The sequence below is a fragment of the Theropithecus gelada genome, chromosome 1 (assembly GCF_003255815.1).
Source record: "Theropithecus gelada isolate Dixy chromosome 1, Tgel_1.0, whole genome shotgun sequence".
NCBI lineage: Eukaryota > Metazoa > Chordata > Mammalia > Primates > Cercopithecidae > Theropithecus > Theropithecus gelada.
The window spans coordinates 47,239,210-47,265,863 of NC_037668.1; the positions used below are offsets into that span (position 1 = coordinate 47,239,210).

General features: G+C 49.5%; 1 protein-coding gene across 3 annotated transcripts in view; it reads right to left on the minus strand.

The window, feature by feature from the left end:
- Window positions 1-26,654, minus strand: part of TMCO4 (transmembrane and coiled-coil domains 4) — a 122,226-nt gene that overhangs the window by 2,357 nt on the left and 93,215 nt on the right. For all 3 annotated transcript variants that reach the window (XM_025366709.1, XM_025366717.1, XM_025366727.1), the window contains 2 exons: window positions 16,116-16,233; window positions 10,227-10,344 (listed from right to left, as the gene is read on the minus strand). In XM_025366709.1, the coding sequence (XP_025222494.1) occupies window positions 10,227-10,344; window positions 16,116-16,233 (236 nt within the window). The remainder of the gene's footprint in view (window positions 1-10,226; window positions 10,345-16,115; window positions 16,234-26,654) is intronic.

A 26,654-nucleotide genomic window follows, 5' to 3' on the forward strand; every position in this document is an offset into this window, starting at 1 on the left:
GCTGTGAGGATTTTCCCTGGAAAAGTCCCCAAATTGGAAAGAAAGCTACAGAATACACTGCAAGGTGCTGGCTACAACTCACTCTCCCGTTTCTTTAGTCACAAGGACTCAAATTTACAGCTGGGCACACTCCCCAGGCTTCCTTGAAGCTAAGAATAGCACTGTGACTAGTTTTGGCCCATGAGTTGAAGCAGTAGTGTGATGTGGTGTTCCTTGGAATTCTCTTTAAGAGGAGGAGTGCTCTTCTTCCCTCATGTCCTCTTTCCTGCTGGCTGGAATTCAGACGAGGTGGCCAGAGCTTGAGCAGCCATCCTGGGCCATGAGTCAGCCCACAAAGGAAGGCAGAACAAGCAGCATGAGGGAAATCTGGTCCCTGAAGACTGTGGAGTGGCACATCAGCCCTAACTGGCCTATTCTGATTTCTTTTATGTGACGGAATCAACCCTTGTGTATTTAAGACAATTAGGCCAGGCACGGTGGCTCACCCCTATAATCCCCACTTTGTGAGGCCAAGGTGGGAGAATCACCTGAGCCCAGGAGTTTGAGACCAGCCTGGGCAAGATGGGGAAACCCTGTCTCTACAGAAAAATACAAAAATTAGCTGGGCGTGGTGGTGTGTGCCTGTAATTCCAGTGACTAGGTAGGCTGGGGTGGGAGGATCGCTTGAGCCTGGGAGGTTGAGGCTGCAGTGAGCCCTGACTGTGCCGCTACACTCCAGTTTGGACAACAGAGCAAGACCCTGTCTCCAGAAACAAACAAACAAAACATTAGCAGGGCCTCGTTATATGGGCCAGCATCTTAACTAAGACAAAGGCCAAGAACTCAGAAATGGCCACCCGCTTCGTCAGAGTCATATGTCCATCCCATTTTTGTGTTGGGATGTGTTGGTGAGTGTCAAGTAGGGGTGTGACTGAAATGCCTGATGCCTAGCTGTAATAATGGACAATGCCTGACACATAGTAGGTCCTTAATACATTGCAGCAAATAAGCTTACTGGATATACTCCTTTGCTAGGTGTCGGCGGCTCATTGTAGATGAAATTGAGCCACAGGGAGGTAAAGTGACTTACCCAAGGTCACACAGCTAGAATGTGGCAGGTCTGGGATTTGAATCCAGGCCTCTTTCCTTCTTTTATTTCCTTTTTCTTTTCTTTTCTTTTCTTTTTTTTTTTTTTTTTTTGAGATGAAGTCTCGCTCTGGCCCCCAGGCTGGAGTGCAGTGGCGCGATCTCAGCTCACTGCAAGCTCTGCCTCCTAGGTTCATGCCATTCTCCTGTCTCAGCCTCCCGAGTAGCTGGGACTACAGGTGCCCGCCGCCATGCCCAGCTAATTCTTTTGTACTTTTAGTAGAGACAGGGTTTCACTGTGTTAGTCAGGATGGTCTTGATCTCCTGATCTCATGATCCGCCCACCTTGGCCTCCCAAAGTGCTGGGAATACAGGCGTTAGCCACCGCGCCTGGCCATCCAGGCCTGTTTCTAAAGCCTGTTCTCTTCAGAGAAAATCAGCTGGGGAAGGAAGGAAGGTTAAAAATCATCCTCACTTTACAGAGAAGGACAGCAAAGCCCAGAGAGGGGTGGTGGTTTAATGACACATAGCGCATGGACAGCAAAGTCTGGTGCTGAGCCTGAGATGCTGCCTGCAGAAGCTGCTTAGCCTGGATCTGCCCCTTGAGATGGAGCCTTGCGTTCTCCCCGGTCAGTCGAGGGGACCTGCTTTAGTGCCAAAGATGCGCACGAGACCGGACTTTCCTTTAAGGCTGAAGGGGAAGGCTTTCTTTTAAAAAACAAGGACAGGAAAAACACCAGGGAGGCTGTTACTGAGAATCTCAGAAAACAGCACAAAGGCACTGCTGGTAACGTCTGCATTTCCGTTTCAATCACAAATCACACTGCGTTATTCAAATGATTTTTCAAAAACACGAAAAGACAATTCCCTGTACAGTTTTGTTATTTTCTCACCACTAGAATCTGCCTACCTCTCGTTCTTTTCCTCACGAATGCTTTTAAACAGATTCCAGGGAAAATACACACACGTGTATCCACACATCTAAGTGGCTTTTAGGGCCCTGGGTTCAGGGTGGCTGTCAAGACAGACCCAGTGCCCCTCTGCAGCAGGACGCATATTTAGTGGCTGCAGGGCCTGAGAAGGAACCTAAGTTTGGACTCTCTGAGAAGCTGGGGTGCCAGCCTTGGCTCTGTCTCTTACTAGTAACTGGGCCAGTCCTCACAATTTCCTGAACCACAGCTTCCTCATCTGTAAAATGAGAGTCATGACCTTGAATGATTGCTGTAAGGAGTTGAAGGGCCTAGCACTTCATGGGAACTCAGAGAATGCTAGCTTTTGATATTATGTTCCTATATGATCCAAAACAGTTTTCCTTTAAAAAATTTTTTTTCTTTTCTTTTCTTTTTTTTTTGTTTTTGAGACGGAGTCTTGCTGTGTTGCCCAGGCTGGAGTGCAGCGCCATGATCATGGCTCACTGCAACCTCTGCCTCCCAGGTTCAAGCTATTTGCGTGCCTCAGCCTCCCAAATAGCTGGGATTACAGATGTGCACCACCATGCCCGGCTAATTTTTGTAGTTTTAGTAAAGACGGCATTTCACCATGTTGGCCAGGCTGGTCTCAGACTCCCAACCTCAGGTGATCTGCCCTCCTTGGCCTCCCAAAGTGCTGGGATTACAGGTGTGAGCCACCGCACCTGGCTTTTTAAATTTTAAATGTAGAGATGGGGACTTCTTATGTTGTCCAGGCTGGTCTCAAACTCCTGGGCTCAAGAGATCCATCCTCCTGCTTCAGCCTCCTAAATTGCTGGGACTATAGGCATGAGCCACCATGCCCTGTCCCAAACACTTTTAAAGAGACATTATGCAATTTGAGTTCGTGATACCTACCTAAAGGAGCTGCTGGAAGAAATATTACAAACCATGAAGCACAGTGCCTGGTACCCCAGGAGGTACTCTGTAAATATGAGTTCCCTTACCTTAGTTTCCTAGAAGTGGGAGATGGAGAGTAGGGAGTTAGCTGGGCTGATCCATTTGGGAGCCCAAGATGGCTGCTCAAGCTCCAGCCATCACGTCTGAATTCCAGCCAGCAGCAACTTCACACCCACAGGGACAAGTGATAACTGCCTCTCTAAGGACAAACAAGAACTGCCTCCCTATACCTTTGTAATGTTGTAGAGCGCTGGTGCCAGTGCTGGGTAGAAACAGGCCAGGAAGGGAGGTGTTCGTAGTACCACTGGCTGCAGCTGATACCAGATGGAAATTCCACTGAGCGCTGTCCTAGAACACACAGCTCTGGCCCTCCTTGACTACAAGTTGGTCCAGGTCTCAGGCAACCCTAGTCCCTGAGCCACCCCTCTGCAAAGACCCAGGGGAGCAGTTGCTGGGCAGAGCTCTGGTTTTACAGTTAGCTGGAGAGATGAGAGAAGAGGGGTGAGGCGGGTCGGGAAAGAGTCTCTTCTCAGCACCAGAAAGTTCTGGCGTGGCCGGTACTGTGTGAAGATTCAGCCCCTGACCATCTCCCAGGCTCTCTTGATTGAATCTGCCAGCCGCCTGGATACACGCTGAATGTGACTGGCGTGCAGAAGCCTTCCGTGGCTTCCCGTGCTGGCAGGGGCCTCTGTGAACACCCTGTGACGGCACTCATCACCCGTCATCATCACATTTTCATGAGGTTGCATTCCCTGATAAACTGAGCGCAGGGAAGCAGAGACCACCTCTCCCTCACCTCTGTGCCCCACAGCCAGCCCCGTGCATCGTGGGGGCTCGGGGGTGACCAGATCCCCGCAGGTACAAATGGGGCCCAGCCCTTCCTGTTTCCTACCTCAAAAGACACCCCAACTTACCCAGAGGCTGCCATCACCCACCTCTGCCTCCCTCAGTGACTCCTTCCAAGCCCACGTTCTTTCACTTCTTGGACCTCAATTTCCTCATGTATAAAATGAGGCTAATAAAGGGACTTATACCACGTGGGCTGGCTGTGTGGTTCTGATAAGATAATACATGTAACAGGCTTATTGGTGCAGGGTTAGAAGTCACTACCAGAAGCTACAGAGATGTGTGAAAGAGGGCAGTACCAAGGCAGTGGTTAAGAGCCCAGGTTCTCCGGCTCTACCATTCACATGCCGTGGCACCGCCTTCAGCCTCTGTTTTCACATCTGTACAATGGGTTACTACCACTATGCAAACCTCTATGAGGATCAGATGACTTATTCCCATAAAACATGTGAGCTGTTGGCTACTGTGGTTATTATCGAGTATCTACTTTGTGCCAAGCCTTTGCTAAGTTCTAGGCCACCCAGCATTTCCTCTGCGACATGAAGAGTCTTGTCGTGGGCCAGCTCTCTGCACCCCAGAAGCCTCAGGAGTTGGTCCCTGGGGTGGCAAATCCCCCACCCACTGTAACGCAGTCCCTGTGAGGACTGACTGAGGGGCAGGAGGGCAGCCCCAGAGATGCGCCCTGCCTGCAACAAGGCCAGCCCAGTGGGTGATCACAAAGGGCCCTGCTGTGTGGTTGGTCCAGCAGGGAGAAGACAGGTCCTGTGGGTCTCTGTTGGGAGCAGAGGGCGGCCAGCAATTTCCCCGACAGCAGTAATGAAACCTCCCTTGGTTTTCAAGGAAAACAGGAGGCCAGCACAAAGGCAGTGCTAATTACCTCTAATTACCCAGAAGAGGAAAGCACTGTTTTTCGTGATGTGTTCCTAATGTGATAAAGAGCTATTATTAGGCAGGAACTGGGAAGCTGCCACGAAGACAGTCTGAGGAAGGAGTGGAGTCTCCAAAGCTGCTGGTCCCAGAGGCAAACAAACCGGGGGTGGTGGGAGGGGCAGGCCAGGAGGGACTAGGATTAAAGGAGGGCCTACTATTCGCTAAGCATCTTACATGCGCTGCCCTGGAAGTTAGGCATTTCCACCATTTCCTAGAGGAGGACACTGAGACACAGAGAGGTTAAGTAACTGGCCCAAGGTCACACAGCCAGTAAACCAGTGGCAGAGCCATGCCTCTCTGGTGCCAAAGGCTGTGCTCTTCCTACCATATCCCATTCCCAGGAGAAATCAGATCTTGTGAGGGCTTTGCAGTATTAAAAGCTACTTTCTTCAGCAGGTGCTTTTTATCTCTGATTCCTCTAGCAAAGGGAGACTCCTGGGGTGCTGAGGCACAAAGTCCCTGCTCCCCTTCACCCCATTCAGGGTGCAGGCACCTTGAATAGGACAGAGAGCCCTGGACACGGGTCAGGACGCATCATCTCTGAGTCCTGTTGATAGTGACAGGAGGCAGCCAAATGCCGAGGCAGATAAGGGCGGGTCCCCGGTGAAACCCTACTTTCAAACCAAAAAAACCGCCTGAAGGCTGAAAGACTGGACTGCTGGTCCCAGATGAAACCCACGACCCAGAGTGAGAACTTTTGTTCCTGTTTGCCCACCCTTCCCCTATTCTGAGCACATAAAAGCCCTGGATTCAGCCACACTGTGGGGGCTTTCCTGCCTTTGGGTAGGGGAACCACCCCCACATCCCCTGTCTGTGGAAAGCTGTTTCATCATTCAATAAAACTCCCCATCTTGCTCACTCTTCAATTGTCAGCGTATCCTCATTCTTCTTGGATGCTGGACAAGAGCTCGGGATCCACCAAGCGCGGGTACCCAGAAAGGCCGTCACACTAGCCTTTTGCCCTCACCAGTGGAGGGCAGCTGCCCCACGCAATGCGGCCAGGGGCCAGCTGAGCTGTGAACACGCCACTGTCCATTGGGCTGTCGATGGCGGAACTAAAACAGCTAATTAGCACACTAACTCCCCCTCTGGGGCTTCGCGGTCACGGGTACCCCTGCCTGGGTGCTGCCATGTTCCACTCGAGGCAACACGGCTGGTCTGGCCACAGGCCTTGCATGGAGCTTGCTCCTGTGTCGTGTTTGGAGTGGTCAGCCAGACCCTATACTTGCTCGTTCATGTGCTTCCTCCCGCAAGGGGCTGAGTGTGGCAGACTGAGTATACGGGGTGCTCCTGCTACAAGTGTGGCAAAGGGGCCGAGAGAAAATTCTTGTCACTGTGGTTTGCTGGCCTTGTGACTCAGCTTACCTCATTCCCACAGGGAAGTGGGCAGCACAGTTTCCAACCTGGATTCAGAACCCAGACCTACAACTCTGGCTATGACTCCATGCTCCCAGGTCTCAGTCTCCCAATCTGTGATCTGGGGATGCTTAATACCTCCTCTAGGGAGTTGTGAGGTTTACAGAATGTGAGCCAAGTCTATCTGTGAAGACTCTTTTTTTTTTTTTGAAACAGAGTCTCACTCTGTCACCCAGGCTGGAGTGTAGCGGTGTCATCTCGGCTCACTGCAAGCTCTGCCTCCTGGGTTCATGCCATTCTCCTGCCTCAGCCTCCCGAGTAGCTGGGACTACAGGCGCCCGCCACCTCGCCTGGCTAATTTTTTGTATTTTTAGTAGAGATGGGGTTTTACCATGTTAGCCAGGATGGTCTTCATCTCCTGACCTGGTGATCTGTCTGCCTCGGCCTCCCAAAGTGCTGGGATTACAGGCGTGAGCCACCACACCTGGCCCCTGTGAAGACTCTTTAACCAGGAGCAACCAGTTTCATAAATGGATGAGTCTAGAAATGCCTCTTATTCTACCCCAGTCCCTAAAGCTCCCAGTTAGGAAGGCACAGGGTGGCTTCATTTGTGATCCTCTGGTGGGTTAGGAATTGTGTCTCAGGGCCCTGGGAGTTTAGGGGTGAAGACACAAGTGAGAATGAATTGGCCCCAGTGACCTGGTGTCAGGCCAGGTGAGAGGCCCGGGTGACCTCTGGGCAGGGACATGGCCGACAGACTTCATGGACAGCAGCACCTGGTGAAGCTCGGATTTTGTTTTTTTGCGCAAGGATTCCCCCATGTTATCAAAGGCTCAGTCAAGTCTCAAAATACATTCAGCCCAGTGTGAGCCACACTGTGGTGGCAGGGATGGGTCTGGGGCCTAGCTTCATTGGCCATTGAGACACAGTGGTAGAGTGGTCAGAACAGGCAGCTGCTGATGCTGAATGGGGAAGCCAGAGTGCCCCTCAAGCCAGGGAATTTTTAGATGCCCAGAAAGAAGTCTAGTCTGTCTGCAGGAAGGAGCTGCTCAAACGACCATTAGTGGAAACTGGGTGATATGGTTTAGCTGTGTCCCCACTCCAATCTCATCTTGAATTGTACTCCCATAAATCCCATGTGTTGTGGGAGGACCCAGTGGGAGATAATTGAATCTTGGGGGTGGTTTCTCCCATACTGTTCTCGGGGTAGTGAATACGTCTCCTGAGAGCTGGTGGTTTTATAAGGGGAAACCCCTTTCACTTGGTTCTCATTCTCTCTTGCCTGCCACCATGGAAGACGTGCCTTTTGCCTTCTGTCATGATTGTGAGGCCTCCCCAGCCATGTGAAACTGAGTCCATTAAACCTCTTTTTCTTTATAAATTACCCAATCTTGGGTATGTCTTTATCAGCACTGTGAAAACGGACTAATACACTGGGTTACACTTGGGAAGGACTTGGCACTTGATAAATGGCAGCCAACAACATAATAACTAGAAACCAGAGATTTTGTTCTCAGGGTCCCCTGACATTGCAAAGGTTTTTACTGGCTGAAGTTGGCTTGTGCTTGTAGTTACAGCTTATTCCTGCCCACTGCCAACCCCTCTTTGCCCTTCCCCCTGTGGGGCACGTCTCCCACTATTTCTCATATCTACCTGGGCTAGGGCTACAACTACTGGCTTCAGACCTGGGTTTGAGTCCTGCTTTGCTATGTTTCAGTGGTGTGACCCTGGAATGTCTGTAAGCCTCAGTGACCTTGTCTGCACAATGGGGACAGTAATGTCTGTAAAAGGCTTAGGGCAGGCTGGGTGTGGTGGCTCATGCCTGTAACCCCAGCACTTTGGGAGGCCAAGGTGGGCAGATCACCTGAGGTCAGGAGTTCGAGAACAGCCTGACTAACATGACGAAACCTCATCTCTATTAAAAATACCAAAAAAAAAACCAACCAACCAAACAAAAAAAATTAGCTGGGCGTGGTGGGGGGGGGGCACCTGTAATCCCAGCTATTAGACAGGCTGAGGCAGGAGAATCGCTTAAACCTGAGAGGCAGAGGCTGCAGTGAGCCAACATCACGCCATTGCACTCCAGCCTGGGAGACAAGAGTGAAACTCCATCTCAAAAATATAAATAAATAAATAAAAGGCTTAGGGCAGAGCTGGGCATAGCGTGAGTGTCCACACGGGAAGCTATTAACTCCCTAGGATAGCATGTGGCAGGTGAACTAGGTTCTTTCAAGTCTAAAAAAACTCAAGCTGTTTGGGCGCAGTGGCTCACGCCTGTAATCCCAGCACTCTGGGAGGCCAAGGTAGGTCGATTGCTTGAGCTCAGGAGTTCAAAACCAGCCGGGACAACATGGTGAAATCTCGTTTCTACCAAAGATACAAAAAATTAGCTAGATGTGGTGGTGTACACCTGTGGTCCCAGCTACTCAGGAGGCTGGGGCAGGAGGATCACCTGAGCCTGGGAGGCAGAGGTTGCAGTGAGCTGTGATTGCACCACTGCACTCCAGCCAGGGCAACAGAGCAAGACCCCATCTCAAAAAACAAACAAACAAACAAACAAAAAAAAAACGGCTGGATGTGGTGACTCACGCCTGTCATCTCAGCACTTTGGGAAGTTGATGCAGGCAGATCACCTGAGGTCAGGAGTTCAAGACCAGCCTGACTAACATGGTGAAACCCCATTTCTACTAAAAATACAAAACTTAGCCAGGTGTACTGGTGGGCACCTGTAATCCAAGCTACTAGGGAGGCTGAGGCAGGAGAATCACTTGAACCCAGAAGGCAGAGGTTGCAGTGAGCCAAAATCGTGCCATTGCACTCCAGCCTCGGTGACAGAGTAAGGCTCCGTCCCAAAAGAAAAAAAAAAAAAAAAAAAGGAAAAGAAAAGAGGCCAGGTGCAGTGATTCACACTTATTATCCCAGTACTTTGAGAGGCTGAGGCGGATGGATCACCTGTGGTCAGGAGTTCAAGACTAGCCTGGCCAACATGGTGAAACCCTGTCTCTACTGACAATACAAAAATTAGCCAGGTGTGGTGATGCGTGCCTGTATTCCCAGCTACTAGAGAGGTTCAGGTGGGAGGATTGCTTGAGCCCAGAAGGCGGAGGTTGCAGTGAGCTGAGATCAAGCCACTGCACTCCTGCCTGGGCAACAGAGTGAGACCTCAGCTCAAAAAAAAAAAAAAAAAAAAAAAAAAAAAAAGAAAGAAAGATTAAAAAAAGAAAAGAAATTCAAGTTGGGCTTGCGTGGCTGCCCAGCAGGTGCCCTCTCACCCCATTCCCTGTAAGAATTCTTTCTGACGATCTGCCCCTGCACCCCAGCCTAGTTTTAGCTGCATGGGAACTCTCAGGGAGTAGGTTTAAAATGTGGACTCATGGCTCTGCCCCTAGAGGTGATGTAGAAGTTTTGGGCAGTGGAGCCCTGGGCTCTGCATTTTAAAGACATTCCCCAGATGTCCTGCTCTGCATCCCATCCTTCCACAGCCTGGCAGGCAGCTGCTTCTGCTTTTGGTCTAGCCTAAAGCCCTCTACCTGTGTCCTCTGCTTGCTCCAGCTGCTTCTCACAGAAACATACAGTCCTGACTAGTGAGCTGATATGGGGCTGTTGGGGAGCCCTGGGTGGGCGGGGGGTACTCAGGAGTGGGGAACAGCAGTAATACAGGAGCAAGAGTGAGGGCTCTGGAGATTCAAATCCAATCCTGGTCCTGTTAATTGCTAGTTGTATATCTGTGTGTGTTTTTGCTTTTTAGAGACAGGGTTGTGCTCTGACGCCCAGGTTGCAATACAATGGCACGATCATGGCTCCCTGCAGCCTGGATCTCCTAGGCTCAAGTGATCCTCCCACCTCAGCCTCCCGAGAAGCTGGGACTATAGGCACACACCACCATGCCCAGCTAATTTAAAAAATGTTTATAGAAATGGGGTTTTGATATGTTGCCCAGGCTGGTCTCGAATTCCTGGGCTCAAGGGATCTGCCCTCCTGGGCTTCCCAAAGTGCCGGGATTACAGGCATGAGCCACTGCACCTGGCTCCAAATAAATTCTTATGCTCTATCTCCTGTGGCATGGAACAGGTTGGGGCCACTGTCTTCAGGGGACAGGGGTGGCTGGGCTGGAGCAACTAAGCAAATGCAAAGCCCCAGGAGGGACAGGCCAACACTCACCACAGAGGTCAAGTCCACATTCTCCACCCTCCTGTCCTGCAGCAGCACGGGCTGTAGGCCGGCGACACGGAGCTGCACCGAGGACGTGCGGTACACGAAACTCAGCAGCCAGTCTCCTCTGCGGGAGGGCAGAGAAGCATGTGAACGTTAGCACCAGCCTTGGACAGCCCGAGGACAGGACGGGCCAGGCTGCCTCCTGGGAAGCAGAGTGGGACTGGAGCTTCCGCGGGAAAACAGGGTCCCTGATTGCACGGTGGAGACGGAAGAGGAAGCAGCCACAGCTGATGCTTTTGGAGCCTGGCCTGGGTGCCAGGCATGGTGCGCAGGGCTATGCACAAGCACCAGGTAGCTCTATGAAGGCTGTTGCTTTGTTCCCAGCTGGGTCTCCAGAGCTAAGAACAGTGTCCGGCATGCAATGGAGGAATATCTGCTGAATGAATGAGGAATCTGGATAAAGTTCTCAAAAAGTCAGCATGTGGCTCAGGAGAGCTACTCCTAGCTCGGGAAAGGTGGCTTGTCAGGGCTCCCTGGAAAAAGAAAGGCAGAGAAGGTCTGCCTGTGAGGAGGGGAGGAGCTCTGGGGTCTAGGTGAGCCGGAGGGACCAGCTTGGCCTTCCCGGGACAGGCTCAGCCCAGGCTGCAGCTTCTTTCTCCCTGCCCTCAGGCAGCAGAGGAGGCGAGGGTGGTTGTCCAGGCAGTCACAGCGCTGGGAACATTCCTCTACTTTCAGGGGTGCTGTGACCCCACTCTGTGAACCTGGCCCCAGCCAAACACTGCCCCTACACTATCCAGAAGAAATGACCTTGGACCCTCTGCTGCCCATTGCTTCAGGTGCAATGAGTACTGTCTACAGAGGACATGGTCTGAGGGACCCCTGAGGCAGCCTTCCCTCGCAAACCCCTGAACTGTCTTGGGATGCAGCTGGGCCATCACAGAGCCATGCCCTTGGGCCTTGCCACCAAGCAAGTCTGTGCACAGGCAAGCTTCTGTTCTCCCCTCTGCACCCCAGACTCGGATCCAACTCAGTCCATCCTGCTGTCTTCTATGTGGACTAATTCTGACTCTGGTTTGCATGGCGTTATTTTTGCACACTTGTTCATCTTAAAGAAGGCCCCCCCTCACTGCAGGGGGGTAAGAACGGCTGAGAGATAGGAGGCCGGGACTGGAGTCCTGGCGGCCCTGTCTATGTGCCCTGCTGTGTGACCACAGGCAAGTCCTCCACCTGTCCGGGACACAGGGTGTGGTGGTGCTCTCTGGGTTCTTCCAAGTTCTGACCCTCTGTGGTCTCTGAACACGTGGGTTTGTGAGTGGGTACCACTCTGAAGACCCCCAGGAGGACTGAGTCCCTGAGTTGAGGAGTCCTCTACAGACTCTCCTGCTGTGTCCTGAAGGGAGCTCATCCATCCCTAACTCCTTCCCCACTGTCATCTGCCCAGTCCTTCAAGTAGAAACCAATGTCTTGGGTGCCTCTTCCCTACGGCCAACGTATCAGTCCTCCCAATTCTTCCTCCCCTCTCCCCTCCAATACCTGTCCCTTGTGGTCCAGCTCTGAGAGTAGGCAATCCTCCCTCCCCGCCCCACAGATGAATGCAACAGCCTCCTCACCCTACTCCCTGCTCCTGGCCTCACCTACCTTGAGCCACTGGAGTCTTCCTAAAACACCCATCTGACCACTGTGCTCCCTCAGAAGCAGACCATGGCTCTCCATTGCCTCTGGGTTTTCTCATCTAGAAAATTCCTTCAGTCTCTCCAGAGACCAATGCTTTCAGGTCCTGATGATTATCTTAATATTGAGGGCCCAAGAAGCACTGTCTAAGAATGGATGGTTGCAGGGGGCAGTGGCTCACGCCTGTAATCCCAGCACTTTGGGAGGTTGAGGTGGGAGGATTGCTTGGGCCCAGGCATTTGAGACCAGCCTCGGCAACATAGGGAGAGCCCATCTCTACAAAACACACAAAAATTAGCTAGGTGTGGTGGTGTGTGCCTACAGTCCCAGCTACTTGGGAGGCTGAGGCAGGAGGATCATCTAAGCCTAAGGCAGTTGAGGCTGCAGTAAGCCCTGGTTGTGCCACTGCACTTCAGCCTGGGCAACAGAGTGAGACCTTGTCCCGAAAAACAAACAAACAAACAAACAAAAAAGGATGGCTAGAGGGAGAAAAGGGAGATCCATTCAAGCTGTTTTATTGAACTATTCGTAAGAATCCAGTGCATCAAATACTGGATATGAGGATGGTCGGGAAATGTTTCCAATACCACTGGGTGTAAATGAGCAAAGACAACATCGTTCCTCCAAAATTATTTCTGTTGTAATTATGACAACATTGTAGTTAAAATGTGAATTACATGTATTTACACACACGTAGGGGCAGAGCAGGAACACAGATTAGAAGGTTCTGTACCCTCTCGCTGCGCTGAGCAAACCACAGGCCTTCACTGGCATTCAAGACCTTCTCCACCCAGCTCCGGACCACACAGAGCCAGGTTCAATTCCTGCCTTGTCAATTACGAGCTGTGTGACCTTGGACAGGTTGCTTGACCTTTCTGAGCCTCAGCCTCCTCAGGGTATCTTAGCTCCCAGCATTGGTGGGAGCATTAACTGAGGCGGGACATGTACACACAGGTGCTCAGGGAGCCTCAGTCATGACTATTAGTGCCTGCGCTGGACCTGTGTGTGCTGTGCCGCCTCTCTCCAGCTCAGTCTGTGCTTCCAGTCTCTGATGGGTTCCTATATCCATTCTTTCAAGATTCACCTTGGACATCCCCTCCTCTAGGGAGTGTCCCTGGGCCTCTCCACCCACTACTATATATATGTATGTTTTGAGACAGGGTCTTAACTCTGTTGCTCAGGCTGGAGTGCAGTGGCACAATCTTGGTTCATTGCAGCCTCTGCCTCCTGGGCTCAAGCCATCCTCCCACTTCAGCCTACCAAGTAGCTGGGACTACAGGTGTGCACCACCATGCCTGGCTAATTTTTGTATTTTTTTGTTTGTTTGTTTTTGTTTTTGAGACACAGTATCACTCTGTTGCCCAGGCTGGAGTGCAGTGGCACGATCTTGGCTCACTGCAGCCTCTGTCTCCTAGGGTCAAGCCATCCTCCCACCTCAGCCTCCCAAGTAGCTGGGACTACAGGAGCCACCATGCATGGTTAACTTTTGTATTTTTTTTTTTTTTTTGAGACATAGTGTTGATCTGTTGCCCAGGCTGGAGTGCAGTCGCACGATCTTGGCTCACTGCAACCTCTGCCTCCAGGGTCAAGCCATCCTCCTACCTCAGCTTCCCAAGTAGCTGGGACTACAGGTGTGCGCCACCATGCCTGGCTAATTTTTGTATTTTTTTGTAGAGACAGGTTTTGCCATGTTTTCAGGCTGGTCTTGAACTCCTTCCTGGGCTCAAGCGATCCTTCTGCCTCGGCCTCCCAAGGTGCGGGAATTATAGGTGCGAGCTACTGCGCCCATCCTCCATCCGAAACGATTAATCATTCACCCCTTGTGTGCCTGGTACTTGTTCCTTTTATGATGTTTGCCACACATCCTCCTGTGTTTCCCCTTTTCTAGAAAAGCAGAGAGCTCCCTGAGGGCAGGCCTGTGCCTTAGTCATCCCTGTATCCTGAGCTGAACCAGGAACTCACTGCCACTCTCTCCCAGGTCCTCAGGGCAATGCTGATATGCAAACCCCAGGCTGAACAACCGCCACCTGCTGAAGGCAGACATGGCTCACTCACCAGGCCTCCAGCCATCTGTGGGCAGGGGTCCTCCCTGCTCCTTCTTCTGTCATCCCCTCCTCAGAAGGAGTGGCCTCGTGTCCCTGGGCTACAAGGAGCCCTCCTGAGGACTCAGAATGCAGCCATCTCATGGGGGGATGAGACAGGCCTGAGCTCATATCCTGGGTCTGCCTGTGAGACCCTGGGCAAGTCACTTGCCCCTCTCAGAGCTTCACTTCCTCAGGGATGTGACAGGCGGCAGTGCCATCACCCCAGCTAGCTTCCAGAAGGTTCGTGAATAGCCCAGGTAAGGGAGTGGATTTACAAAGAGCTTTATTAATGTCAATTACACATGAGTAAACTTGTGTAGTTGGGTAGTGTTGGCCTGAATCCACTTCCCTCTCATCCTCCATGTTTAAGTTCACAGCAACTAAAAGGCCTTTGGAGACCAAGAATCTGAACTCCTGGCTGATGCTTAATTTAACCAAGGAACTACAGTTGTTTTGATCTACACTCTCTCTCTCTTTCCCTCCTTCCCTTTCTTCTTCCTTCTCCTCCTCCTCCTCCTTTCTCTCCATAAAGAGATGGCCCAGGGTCTCACAAAATAATTGAAAACCAAGTGTATGCGCCTCAGGTTCTCAACAGAACAGATGGGTTTAATAAGATTTTGCTGCGTTCCCCCTGCACACATGCAATTTTAATTCTTTCCCTTTGCTGTTTATAAAAAGTACTAAAAAATCATGTGCTATGTGAGTATGCCAAGTAATAAACATTGTAACTGTTATCATTTATTGGGCACCTACTAAGTGCCAGTTCTGCTTTATAACATCATTTAATTTTCCCAGAACCTCTACACAGGAGGGACTATTATTCCTATTTTATAGGTGGGGACGCTGAATTCAGGGAAGTTGTTTGTCTAAACCCACTCAAACGGCAGAGGCAAGATTTTAACCTAGGACTATCTCACATCAAAGTCTTTGTCCATTCTTTATCTTTTTCTTATTTTTTATATATATATTTTTTGAGATGGAGTCTCGCTCTTGTGGCCCACGCTGGAGTACAGTGGTGTGATCTCGGCTCACTGCAACCTCCACCTCCTGGTTCAAGCGATTGTCCTGCCTCAGCCTCCCACCATGCAGCCTGGCCCAAGGTTGGTGCTCACTGAATTTACTGAATGAATATCCCAAGTGATTGATGATGATGAATGAAAAAAATGGTGACATTATCTGTCATTCACAAAGCATGTATGTACCATGCACACACATACACACATGTGAACATGGACAATCGTGCACGTGTGTAGATACACACATGTAAACACGCACACATGTACAGCTCTGTAAATCCTTCAAGCATCCTCACAACTCTGAGGGCAGTTGCTACCAGTATCCCTCTTTTACTGATGAAGAAATGAAGGTGGGCGTTAGAAGCCAGGCCTGTGTGCTTCCGAATCATGAGCCTTAAACATTGCTGCTCTGAAAACACCTTTGCTTCATCCAGAGGCTGGATGGACAGGGCTTCTTCTCAGGCCAATCTTAGAGGGCTCCGTTTTGGGTTTCATCCTCCCCCTGCCCCAAAGTCTGAGTCACAGCTTTGGCTGAAACCCCGCAGGTCCTCCTTCTCAAACCCCAAACAAGGGTTGCTTCCTTTCTAGCCCTGTGGCTGCCAGCCTTCAGGGGGCCCCTCCTCTGGCTGGAGGGTCTGTCACCCTGTTTGGGTACAGGTTCCTGCATGCCTCCTGTTCTAGCACCCTGCCCTTCCTCCAAGGCAGCACTCAGAAAGCTCAGCCTAGGCCCCTCCAGTCCCTCCTTCTACCGCCAAAGACTAACATAGACGCCTCTTAGACCTCGTTCAAAGACCTCCCTGTGGCCCACTCGCCCATGTCCCTTCCCCCAGCTCCAACCAGGCCAAGCTGCCCCAGCCTCTACTGTCATCCTGCTGCTCTCAGGCCTGATACACAAACATCTTCTCAGAATGCCCCCTGCTGTCCATCATCCTACTGGGGGGATGCTTCCCAGATCAGATCAACAGACCAGGGCCTGCTCCTAACAGGGCCGGTGCCCGGCCAGTTCTTGGGATCTTCCAGGACAGGGATTAGGTCTCGAATATGTGTCCCCAACACAGAGCGTGTGCATGCTAAGTGCTCAGTAAGCATTGCTACTTCCCCGCTGGCACGAGGTCTGGACAGACCTGCAGTAGCCGTTGATGATCCTCCCGGACACCACCTTCCGGAAAGGCTCCCAGTGCTTCGCTTCTCCCTCCACAGGTGCACCCAGCAGGACGACATCCTCAATGATCCCTTGGCAATCTGGCAAAAGACCCCAGAAAAGGCTGTCAGTGTCCCTGGTCACAGTGGGTGTTGGGAGGGACTCTCCAACAGCAGTGGAGGAGATGAATGTCACACACATACACATGCACACACGTGAATCATGTGCATATGTGCATGTACACACATGCAAATGCAAACACATGCATGGATAGGCATGGAGGCTTCTACCGAGGTCCAGAACCTGAGCCAAGCCTCTTATATGCTTAATCTATTCCTTCAAAGGATCAATACCCCATTTTATTTATTTATTTATTTATTTATTTATATTTATATATTTTGAGATGGAGTCTCACTTTGTTGCCTAGGCTGGAGTGCAGTGGCACGATCTCAGCTCACTGCAACCTCCGCCTCCCGGGTTCAAGCGATTCTCCTGCCTCAGCCTCCCGAGTAGCTGGGACTACAGGCACCTGCCACCACACCCAGCTACTTTTTTGTATTTTTAGTAGAGATGGGGTTTCACCATGTTGGCTAGGCTGGTCTCAAACTCCTCACCTCAGGTGATCCACCTGCCTTGGCCTCCCAAAGTACTGGGATTACAGGCGAGAGCCACCGTGCCCAGTCTCATTATCCCCATTTTAGAGTTAAGGAAAACCAAAAGTATCTGCAAGATCACATGGCTAATAAGTTCCAACACAGCCTGAGTTGGAACCCAGGTCTCTCTCCACCACCTACGAAGTTCCATTTGGGCTTCCATGTCAGAGTTTGTCTGAATTCAGGGTTCCAGGCTGATAAGAGTTTGAAAACCCTTGTAGTAGCAAGCTCTCTGAGTTCCCCTCTGGCTCTGAGGTTAAAAGACTCCATAGCACAGAATTCTGACTTTGCTCCTTTTGTTTCCAGGACAATGATAATCTGGCAGAAGAATTTAAAACTTCAGTTAAGCTGACAGTTTGTGGTGAATAGCAAGGATGGCTCAGATACCCCTCCAATATTAGGGATATTTCAGGTGCTTTTATTGTTGGCAAGGCTGTTGCTGAAAAGACCCTTAGAGATCAACACGATTTCCCTTGGAAAACGAGGAAACAGGGTCAGAGACGGGATGGGGCTTGCCCAAGGTCACACAGCCAATCAGAATAAGCCTGGGACCAGAACGCAGAGCTGCTGGTCCCTGGGGTCTTTCTCTCTGCTGTCTGCGATAACAACGTGCACAGTGATCATATGCGGGTTATCATTGCTCCCACAGTGCCAAATGGTTGTGGACCCAGGGATAACCATGAGCTCAACAGCTTTCTCTGGGGGCCGGCCATTCAGGGCGCCTTCTCTGCCGGGCAGAGTCTGGGGCTGCTTTTTGAGCCTTGGTGCGGCTGCCTGCAGGGCTGGGACCCCTTGTGGCCAGCGGTGGTAATAGCAGCATTCGTGAGCCACAGTCAGGATCCACGGACAGCTGTCAGAAAACCTAAAAAGGGAGCTGCCTGTGACCTTGAACTGAGACTCCTAGTTTGAACCCCAGAAAATAGTCCTGAGCACGGACAAACCAAGCTGGCAACACATTTACCCATCTCTGAAGCTGGGCTGGCAGCTACCTAGCTGGGCCTCTCCCCCTTTCCTCCTTAGACCACTGCCACGCCCAGATGTACCCTTAGATTTTAAAGATTTGCTCTCTGCGTGGCCGCTGACCTGGAGATAAGCTATGTGGCAGGCTCTCAGCAATGCATGGTGTTAGCTAAGGGCGGTTGGCAAGAACCACCTTAGACCAGGGGCGTCCAATCTTTTGGCTTCCGTGGGCCACACTGGAAGACGAATTGTCTTGAGCCACACATAAAATACACTAACACTAGGCGGGCACCGTGGCTCACGCCTGTAATCCCAGCACTTTGGGAGGCCGAGGTGGGTGGATCACCTGAGGTCAGGAGTTTGAGACCAGCCTGGCCAACATGGCGAAACCCTGTCTCTACAAAAAACACAAAAATTAGCCAGGTGTGGTGGTGGACGCTTGTAATCCCAGCTACTCAGGAGGCTGAGGCAGGGGAATCGCTTGAACCCAGGAGGCGGAGATTGCAGTGAGCCAAGATGGCACTACTGTACTCCAACCTGGGCGATGGAGACAGACTCCATCTCAAAAATAAATAAACAAGCAAACAAATAAATAAAAATATACTAACACTAACAATAGTCGATGAGATAAAAAATAAATAAAAAAAAAGAATTGCAAAAAAACTCAGAATGTTTTAAGAAAGTTTAGTAATTTGTGTTGAGCTGCATTCAAAGCTATCCTGGGTAGCATGTGGCCAGCAGGCCACTGGTTGGACAAGCTTGCCTTAGACCCACCCAAGGTAGATGTGGATAGGCAGTCAGAGCCCATTACCACCTGACTGTTCCTAGAATGGGATGGTGCAGGAGGGGAAACCTATTTAGGTTAGGAAAAAGACAATACTGGCTGCTGTCATAGCTGCTGGAAAGGAAAAAAAAAAAAAAGTCAAAATCCACTGTTGGGTTCAAAACCTTATAATACTAGAAGAATTCAGCCTTCCAGGTAAACTATGGAAAATCCTCACTCAGGTACCACTTTTTAATTTTTCTTTTTTGAGACAGGGTCTCCCTCTGTAGCCCAGGCTGGAGTGCTGTGGCGCAATCTGCAGGCTCGATCTCACAGGCTCAAGTGATTCTCCTGCCTCTGCCTCCTAAGTAGCTGGGACTACAGGTGTCTGTCATCACACCTGGCTGATTTTTTAAATTTTAGTAGAGATGAGGTCTTGCTATGTTGCCCAGGCTGGTCTCAAACTGCTGGACTCAGGTAATCCTCCCACCTTAGCCTCCTAAAGTGCTGGGATTTACAGGAGTGAGCTACTGCATCTGGCCCAGGTACCACTTGTAGTGTCAAGCAAGTCCCTTCTACAGGGACAGAAAATCCTTCAGATCATCATGTGGATTCAGCGTAGAATGTCCCCAGTTTTCAAGACCAACAAAAGAAACTGAGATTTAAACATTTCAGTAATAATGGACATGAGAAGACCTCACTGCCCTTTTACTGCAGGGACAATGAGTGTTTGCTGAAACATGTTTGGGATTTATTCCTACTGCTACTGTCAGCTTTTTTTCTTGTGAATTTTCAAGGCATTAAGAGAGCCCTATATAGCTTTAGAAATATTCAGACTTTTTATGTAAAAGAGGGCAGGGATTAACTTCAAGTTCAGGAGTCAAGTCATAGACATGTAGAGCATTTATACTTGCATTTCTCATTTTTAAACAGTTCTCGCTAAGTTATTAATATCCTATTTTCACTGTGAGAGCTGAAGGCCTTTCATCCTATTATAACTTTGGCATTAAGGCAGTTCCAAACCTGCAGCAGTTGCAAAAGCTTCATCAGTCATGTCTTTACCCCTCAGCTCTTAGAACTTATTGTCATTCACATGTGCCGTGAAAAAAATGTCTCTTTCCAACACTTTCTTTGCTTCTACCTCTTATTGCTATTTTTAACACAGGAGCCCAGCTGATCCCTTTACATTGTAAGTCATAGGCATGAGATGTCTTTTTGGGGTGATGGAAATGTTCTAAAATTGGGTTTGGTGATGATTGCACAGCTCTGTATATTTCCTAAAAGTCATTAAATTGTGCATTTAAAATGGGTGGGTCTTGTGGTACATACATTACACTGCAGTAAAGTCAGATCATGTCACCTTTGTGCTTAAAAACCTCCCAGGGGACCCATCTCTCATGGAGTCAAAGCCGAAGTCATTGCAATGATCTCGAAGCCCTGCCTGACCTTCCCTTCATTCTCTGCTCCAGCCACACTGGCCTTGCTGTTCCCTCTTTGAAATGCTTTGGATGTTTGTCCCCTCCAGATTTCATGCTGAAATGTGATGTGGGGCCTGGTGGGAGGTGTTTGGGTCATGGGGGTGGATCCTTCATAAATGGCTTGGTGCCCTCCTCTTGGTGATGAGTGAGATCTCACTCTATTAGTTCGCAAAAGATCTGTTTACAGAGTCTGGCAACTGAGTGCAGTGGCTCACACCGGTATTCACAGCACTTTGGGAGGCCAAGGTGGGCGGATTGCTTTTTTTTTTTTTTTTTTTTTGAGACGGAGTCTCGCTTTGCCGCCCAGGCTGGAGTGCAGTGGCCGGATCTCAGCTCACTGCAAGCTCCGCCTCCCGGGTTCATGCCATTCTCCTGCCTCAGTCTCCCGAGTAGCTGGGACTACAGGCGCCCACCACCGCGCCCGGCTAGTTTTTTGTATTTTTTAGTAGAGACAGGGTTTCACCGTGTTAGCCAGGATGGTCTCGATCTCCTGACCTCGTGATCCGCCCGTCTCGGCCTCCCAAAGTGCTGGGATTACAGGCTTGAGCCACCGCGCCCGGCCGAATTGCTTGAGGCCAGCAGTTTGAGACCAGGCTGGCCAACATGGCAAAACCCAGTCTCTATTAAAAACACAAAAATTATCCCGGGGTGGTGGCACATGCCTGTAATCCCAGCTTCTTGGGAGGCTGAGGCAGGAGAATCACTTGAACCTGGGAGAAGGAGGTTGCAGTGAGCCGAGATTGCACCACTGTACTCCAGCCTGGGCAACAAGAGTGAGACTCCATCTCAAAAATATATAACCTCTCGAAGTCTGCCTGGGCACACGCCACATGCAGGTTTAGGTGCCCTCCCAGCCTTCTTGGTTGTATTAGTCCATTTTCACACTGCTAGAAAGACCTAGCTGAGACTGGGTAATTTATGAAGAAAAGAGGTTTAATTGACTCAGGTTCCGCAGGCATAACAGGAAGCATGACTGAGAGGTCTCAGGAAACTTACAATCATGGTGGAAGGTGAAGGGGAAGCAAGCTTGTCTTCCCATGGTGGAGCAGGAGAGAGAGTGAAGGGGAAGTGTGTCACACCTTTAAGCAACCAGATCTCGTGAGAACTCACTCACTATCACGAGAACAGCATGAGGAAATCTATCACTATAATCCAATCACCAATCACCTCCCACCAGGCCTCTCCTGGCATTAACACATGGGGATCACAACACCACGTGAGATTTGGGTGGGGACCCACAGCCAAACCATATCACTGGTATAAGGGTAAACAATTCTACTCTAGGGGTTCGGGATAGCCTAGTTTTTTTGAGGCTATTGAAGGGAAGCCTATGATGGTACTACCACATGCTGAACCATTCTGAATGCTTCCAGACAGTATCCCCAGTAGAGGAAAAAGAAAGTTCAAAGGTCAAAGACCCCCAGAATTTAGATAATTCAGTTTCTATCTTGTGAATTGCTCTTGTCCTGTTTTCAGCAGCTCACACTGGACTCCTGAGTCGGTGCTTTACCACTTGGTACCCCTAAAAGTCTGGAAATTATCTTAGCTTTAAAAATTAAAATTAAAATTAAAAAAAAAAAAACTAAGAGCTGAGAATGGACAGCTTCGTCACAGCAGCAAACTTCAGCTCACACTATAGCCTTGGTCTCAAAAATTGTGTTTAAATTTTTTGTGAAACTAAACATTCTTAAAATGCACCAAGTGGGGCCAGCCCTTCCAAAGAGCCCCACAGAGAACCGCTTCAGACAGTGCAGGGCCTTTGCCAGTGGGAATCAGGTGAAGGTCCCAGCTTCACTTTTGTCTTTTCCCCCTTTCCACACGGTGAGCTTCCTTAAAGTGAGGCAAACCCTCGCAGAGCTTTCTGCTGTCCCAGGGCCGGCTCCTTTAGCTGCCACTCAGAAATCTCATCAAACAGCTGGGAAGGCAGCACCGCTCACTCCCACATGCCTGTCATGCTGTCAATCATGAGATTCTTCTGGGCTGCAAAGACCAAAGAATCACAAGTTCAAGAAGCAAAAAAGAAGGATTTTATCCCTCCTGGTGGGGGTTCGTGTGTGCAGCGAGTGATAAGGTAGGAAACCAAGGAGGAAGTTATCTCCTGACTGCGGGTCCAGAAAAGAGACCTTGAAGGAAACACTATGAACTGCACTAACACAAATGAAATCCATTCCAAAGATACGCACGTGCGCATGATAGACACATAGAGAGAGGCCACAGAAGGCGGGGGGGTGGAGGACCAAGAAAGGAGAAAGGGCGGCTTTGACTGTACCCCCAAGCCCTGCAGTGGAATGAGGTTCACACTGGAAAGAATTGCTTAAAGGAGCCCGTTTGGACATATATCAGGATTTGGGATGAATTTTTTAAGGGAATGACTAAGCCTTCATCTCTCCTCTTTGATTCCCATCTCTTTTATTTGGTCATGCAAAGTGATAAGGCTATTACTAACATCCTGGCGGGGAGACCCTAAAAATTAGTCTGCACTGCCTGACCTCCCCTCCTTCTCCCCTCCCCCCGCCCCAGGGGGACTAAAGCTGGGTTTGTCTGAGAATAAAGCAACTGGTGGATACAATCCATGCAAGGGAAAGAAATCACATCAAATGTAATGTCTGCTGTCTGCTATCATGGAGATGAAAGAGCCAGCTGACCGAGTGACAGTCTGTTCCGCATTTCAGCTGGTATCTAGTGACAGCGTAGACACAATTTTCAGCCAAGTAAGAATTTGGGGACTCAAGGGTCAGGATGTTTAAATGTATCTTTGTGAGCACATTGACAAACTCTTTTGCTTTGGTTTTATCTTGCAAACATCATGGGCAGTAATGTTGGCCTAACTTCATAGCGGCAGGGAATGAAACCGGAGATTTTGCTGTAAGGGATTTTTTTCTAAAGCTCTGGAATTCTATTTTTTTTCTTTTCTTTTCTTTCTTTCTTTCTTTTTTTTTTTTAAAGACAGAGTTTCACTCTTGTTGCCTAGGCTGGAGTGCAATGGTGTGATCTCGGCTCACCGCAACCTCCGCCTCCCGGGTTCAAGTGATTCTCCTGCCCCAGCCTCCCGAGTAGCTGGGATTACAGGCATGCGCCAGCATGCCCAGTTAATTTTGTACTTTTAGTAGAGACAGGGTTTCTCCATGTTGGTCAGGCTGGTCTTGAACTCTCGCCCTCAGGTGAGCCGCCTGCTTTGGCCTCCCAAAGTGCTAGGATTACAGGCATGAACCACTGGGCCCAGACTGGAATTCTATTTTTTAAAAATTTATTTTATTTTTTATATTTTGAGATCAGGTCTTGCTCTGTTGCCCAGGCTAGAGTGCAAGTGGTGTGATCATAGCTCACCGCAGCCTTAACCTCCCAGACTCAATCCATCCTCCTGCCTCAGCATCCCAAGTAGCTGGGACTACAGGTGTGTGTCACCATGCCCCAATTTTTTTTTTTTTTTTTTGATTTTTAGTAGAGATGGAATCTCACTACATTGCCCAGGTGGGTATCAAACTTCTGAGTTCAAGCAATCTGCTTGCCTCAATCTCCCAAAGTGCTGGGATTCCGTCACACCTGGCTGGAATTCCATTTCTTAATCCTCGTCCTCCTCCTCCTCTTCTTTATCATCATCATCTCAGTTTATTTCAGGGTAGGCTCAGGACTAAGTGCTTCATACATTGATTAATTTCCTTTACACTTCCCAACAATCCTAGGAGGTAAGCATGACCACTTCCATTTAATGATGGGAAGCCTAGCCTCAGACATGCCAAGTAATTTGTCCAAGGTCACACAGTAAGTGACACGGTAGAATTTGGTTATGTCCACATTTTCCCTCCTACTCTCCTGTCCCACTTCCCTTTGCAATCAAATAAAACCTTGAACCAAAATATATGTCTTCTGACAACTGACATCTTTCAAAATTGTGTATGAAAGTCAGAACTCACACGCCTGTGAAGGTGAACATTTCCGATTTTGTTGATTCCCTAGCAGACACTAGACACACTAGCAGGCTAGAACTTGCTCAAAGATTAATATCCCGATGTATAGACCAGGCCAAGGGCATGTGGCCTTTTGCTTTGGTAATCTCTAGCACATGTGCCAAAGCAGAGGTGGGTGAACAGACACCGCTACGAAAAAGAACAGGGGCCATGTGAAACACAACAGACTTTCTAGTTTTGGATGGAGAGTTAGGCAATTGGCCCACATCCTGCTGCAGGAACTCAATTTTCCCATCAGAAAGATGAGTTGGAGTTAACAATAGAACTTCGAGAAACATAGCTGCTGGTAAGCTGCAGGCAGTCAGCCAGTAGAGAACAAGAAGTTTCATTCCACGTGTACGATGCATGCCTCATTTTATTGCGTTTTGCTTTACTGCACTTCGCAGACGTTACTTGCTTTACAGATCGAAGGTTTGTGGCAGCCCCACTTCAACTAAGTCTGTCGGTGCTATTTTCCCCCACTCTGTGATCATTGGAGCAGCACTTTTAATTTCCTACAAGAAGCGTTTCCTTTGCATTCACAATTTGGCTGTTTGATGCAAGAAGCCCGGTTTTTGGTTTGTCTCGCTTTCAACATGCCTTTCTTACTCCGCTTACTCATTTCTAGCTTTTGGTTTAAAGTGAGAAATGTGTGATGTTTCCTTTCACTTGAACACTTAGAGGTCATTGTAGGGAGATTTATTTATTTGTTTTTCAGACAGGGTCTCGCTCTGTCACCCAGGCTGGAGTGCAACAGCGCAATCACAGCTCACTGCAGCCTCGACCTCCCAGGCTCAAGTGATTCTCCCACCTCAGCCTCCCAAGAAGCTGGGATTATAGACACACACCACCATGTTGGGCTAATTTTTTGCTTTTTTTTTTTTTTTTGAGATAGAGTTTTGCTCTTGTTGCCCAGGCTGGAGTGCAATGGTGTGATCTCAGCTCACCGCAACCTCTGCCTCTCAGGTTCAAGCGATTCTCCTGCCTCAGCCTCCTGAGTAGCTGGGATTACAGGCATGAGCCACCATGCCTGGCTAATTTTGTATTTTTAATAGAGACGGGGTTTCTCCATGTTGGTCAGGCTGGTCTTGAACTCCCGACCTCAGGTGATCCACCCACATCAGCCTCCAAAAGTGCTGGGATTACAGGCATGAGCCACTGTGCCTGGCCAATTTTTTTGCTATTTTTTTGGTAGAGACAGGGTTTCACCATGCGTCCCAGGCTGGTCTCGCACTCCTTGGCTCAAGTAATCCTCCCACCTCTGCAACCCAAAGTGCTGGGATTACAGGCACAAGCCACTGGGCCCAGCTATCCATCGTGTAGGGTTATTAACTGGCCTAACTTCAATATTGCTGTGTCTCAGGGAATAGGAAGGCTGGAGGAGAGGGAGAAAGGTGGGAACAGCCAGTTAGTGGAGCATCAGCACACACACAACATTTACTAAATTCACCGTCTTACATGGACAATGTTTGTGGTGCCCCCAAAACAATTACAACAGTAACATCAAAGATCACTGATCACCATTACAGATACAATAAAAATGAAAAGGTTTGGCTAGGTGCGGTGGCTCACACCTGTAATCCCAGCACTTTGGGAGGCTGAGGCAGGTGGATCATGAGGTCAGGAGTTCGAGACCAGCCTGGCAAACATGGTGAAACCCTGTCTCTACTAAAAATACAAAGAATTAGCCAGGCATGGTGGCAGGCGCCTGTAATCCCAGCTACTCGGGAAGCTGAGGCAGGAGAATCGCTTGAACCTGGGAGGCAGAGGTTGCAGTGAGCTGAGACCATGCCATGGCACTCCAGCCTGGGTAACAGAGAGAGACTCCATCTCAACAAAAAAAAAAAAAAAAAAAAAGAAAAGAAAAGAAAAGAAAAGGCTTGAAATATTGTGAGAATTACCAAATGTGTCACAGAGGCTTGAAGTAAGCACATGTCATAGTGAAAAGATTTGAAATACTGTAAGAATTATCAAAATGTGACACAGGGACATAGAAGGCCACATGTCTTCTGTCAGTTAGCTATTGGCGTGTGGCAAACCATCCCAGAACTCAGAGGCTTAAAATAATCAGTGATTATGTCCCATGAGCCTACAAATTGGCCGGGCAGTTCTGCTAAAATCATCCAGGTATGGCTGATCCCACTGGGGGCACTCATGTGTCTGCAGCCAGCTGGCAGCTAGGCTGAGGCTGGCTGGGATGAGCTAGCTTTGCTAGGTGGGGTCTCTCATCCCCGCAGGAGCTAACCTGGACCCAATCTTATGGTGAGGTTCGAGGAGAGAGTGGAATTCACGTGCAAGGCCTTCTGAGGCCTACTAGGTTTGAAAATGGTGTGATGTGATTTCCTATGCCTTCTATGGGCCAATGCAAGTTACAAGGCCAGCCCAGATTCAAGGGGTGGGGAAACAGACTACACTTCTTGACTGGAGCAGTTTCAAAGTCACATTGTAAAGTGTGTGGATACAGGCAGGGGTGGGCATTATGGCCATTTTTTTGCCATCAGTCTACCACAGATGTACACAATATGTTTGAAACACTGCAACATACTGACAGCTCACGTGTAATGGGCAACAGGTTAAATCCCGGAAGACACTAATGCAGGATGAATCTTTCTTCAAATTTTTACCCAAGAAGAAGAGGAAGGGAAAACACTGGGAATGATGCCAGGCTGTTGGCAAGTGGCTGACTTTTGGGGATGTGATTTTGGGAGACCTGGGCTAAGA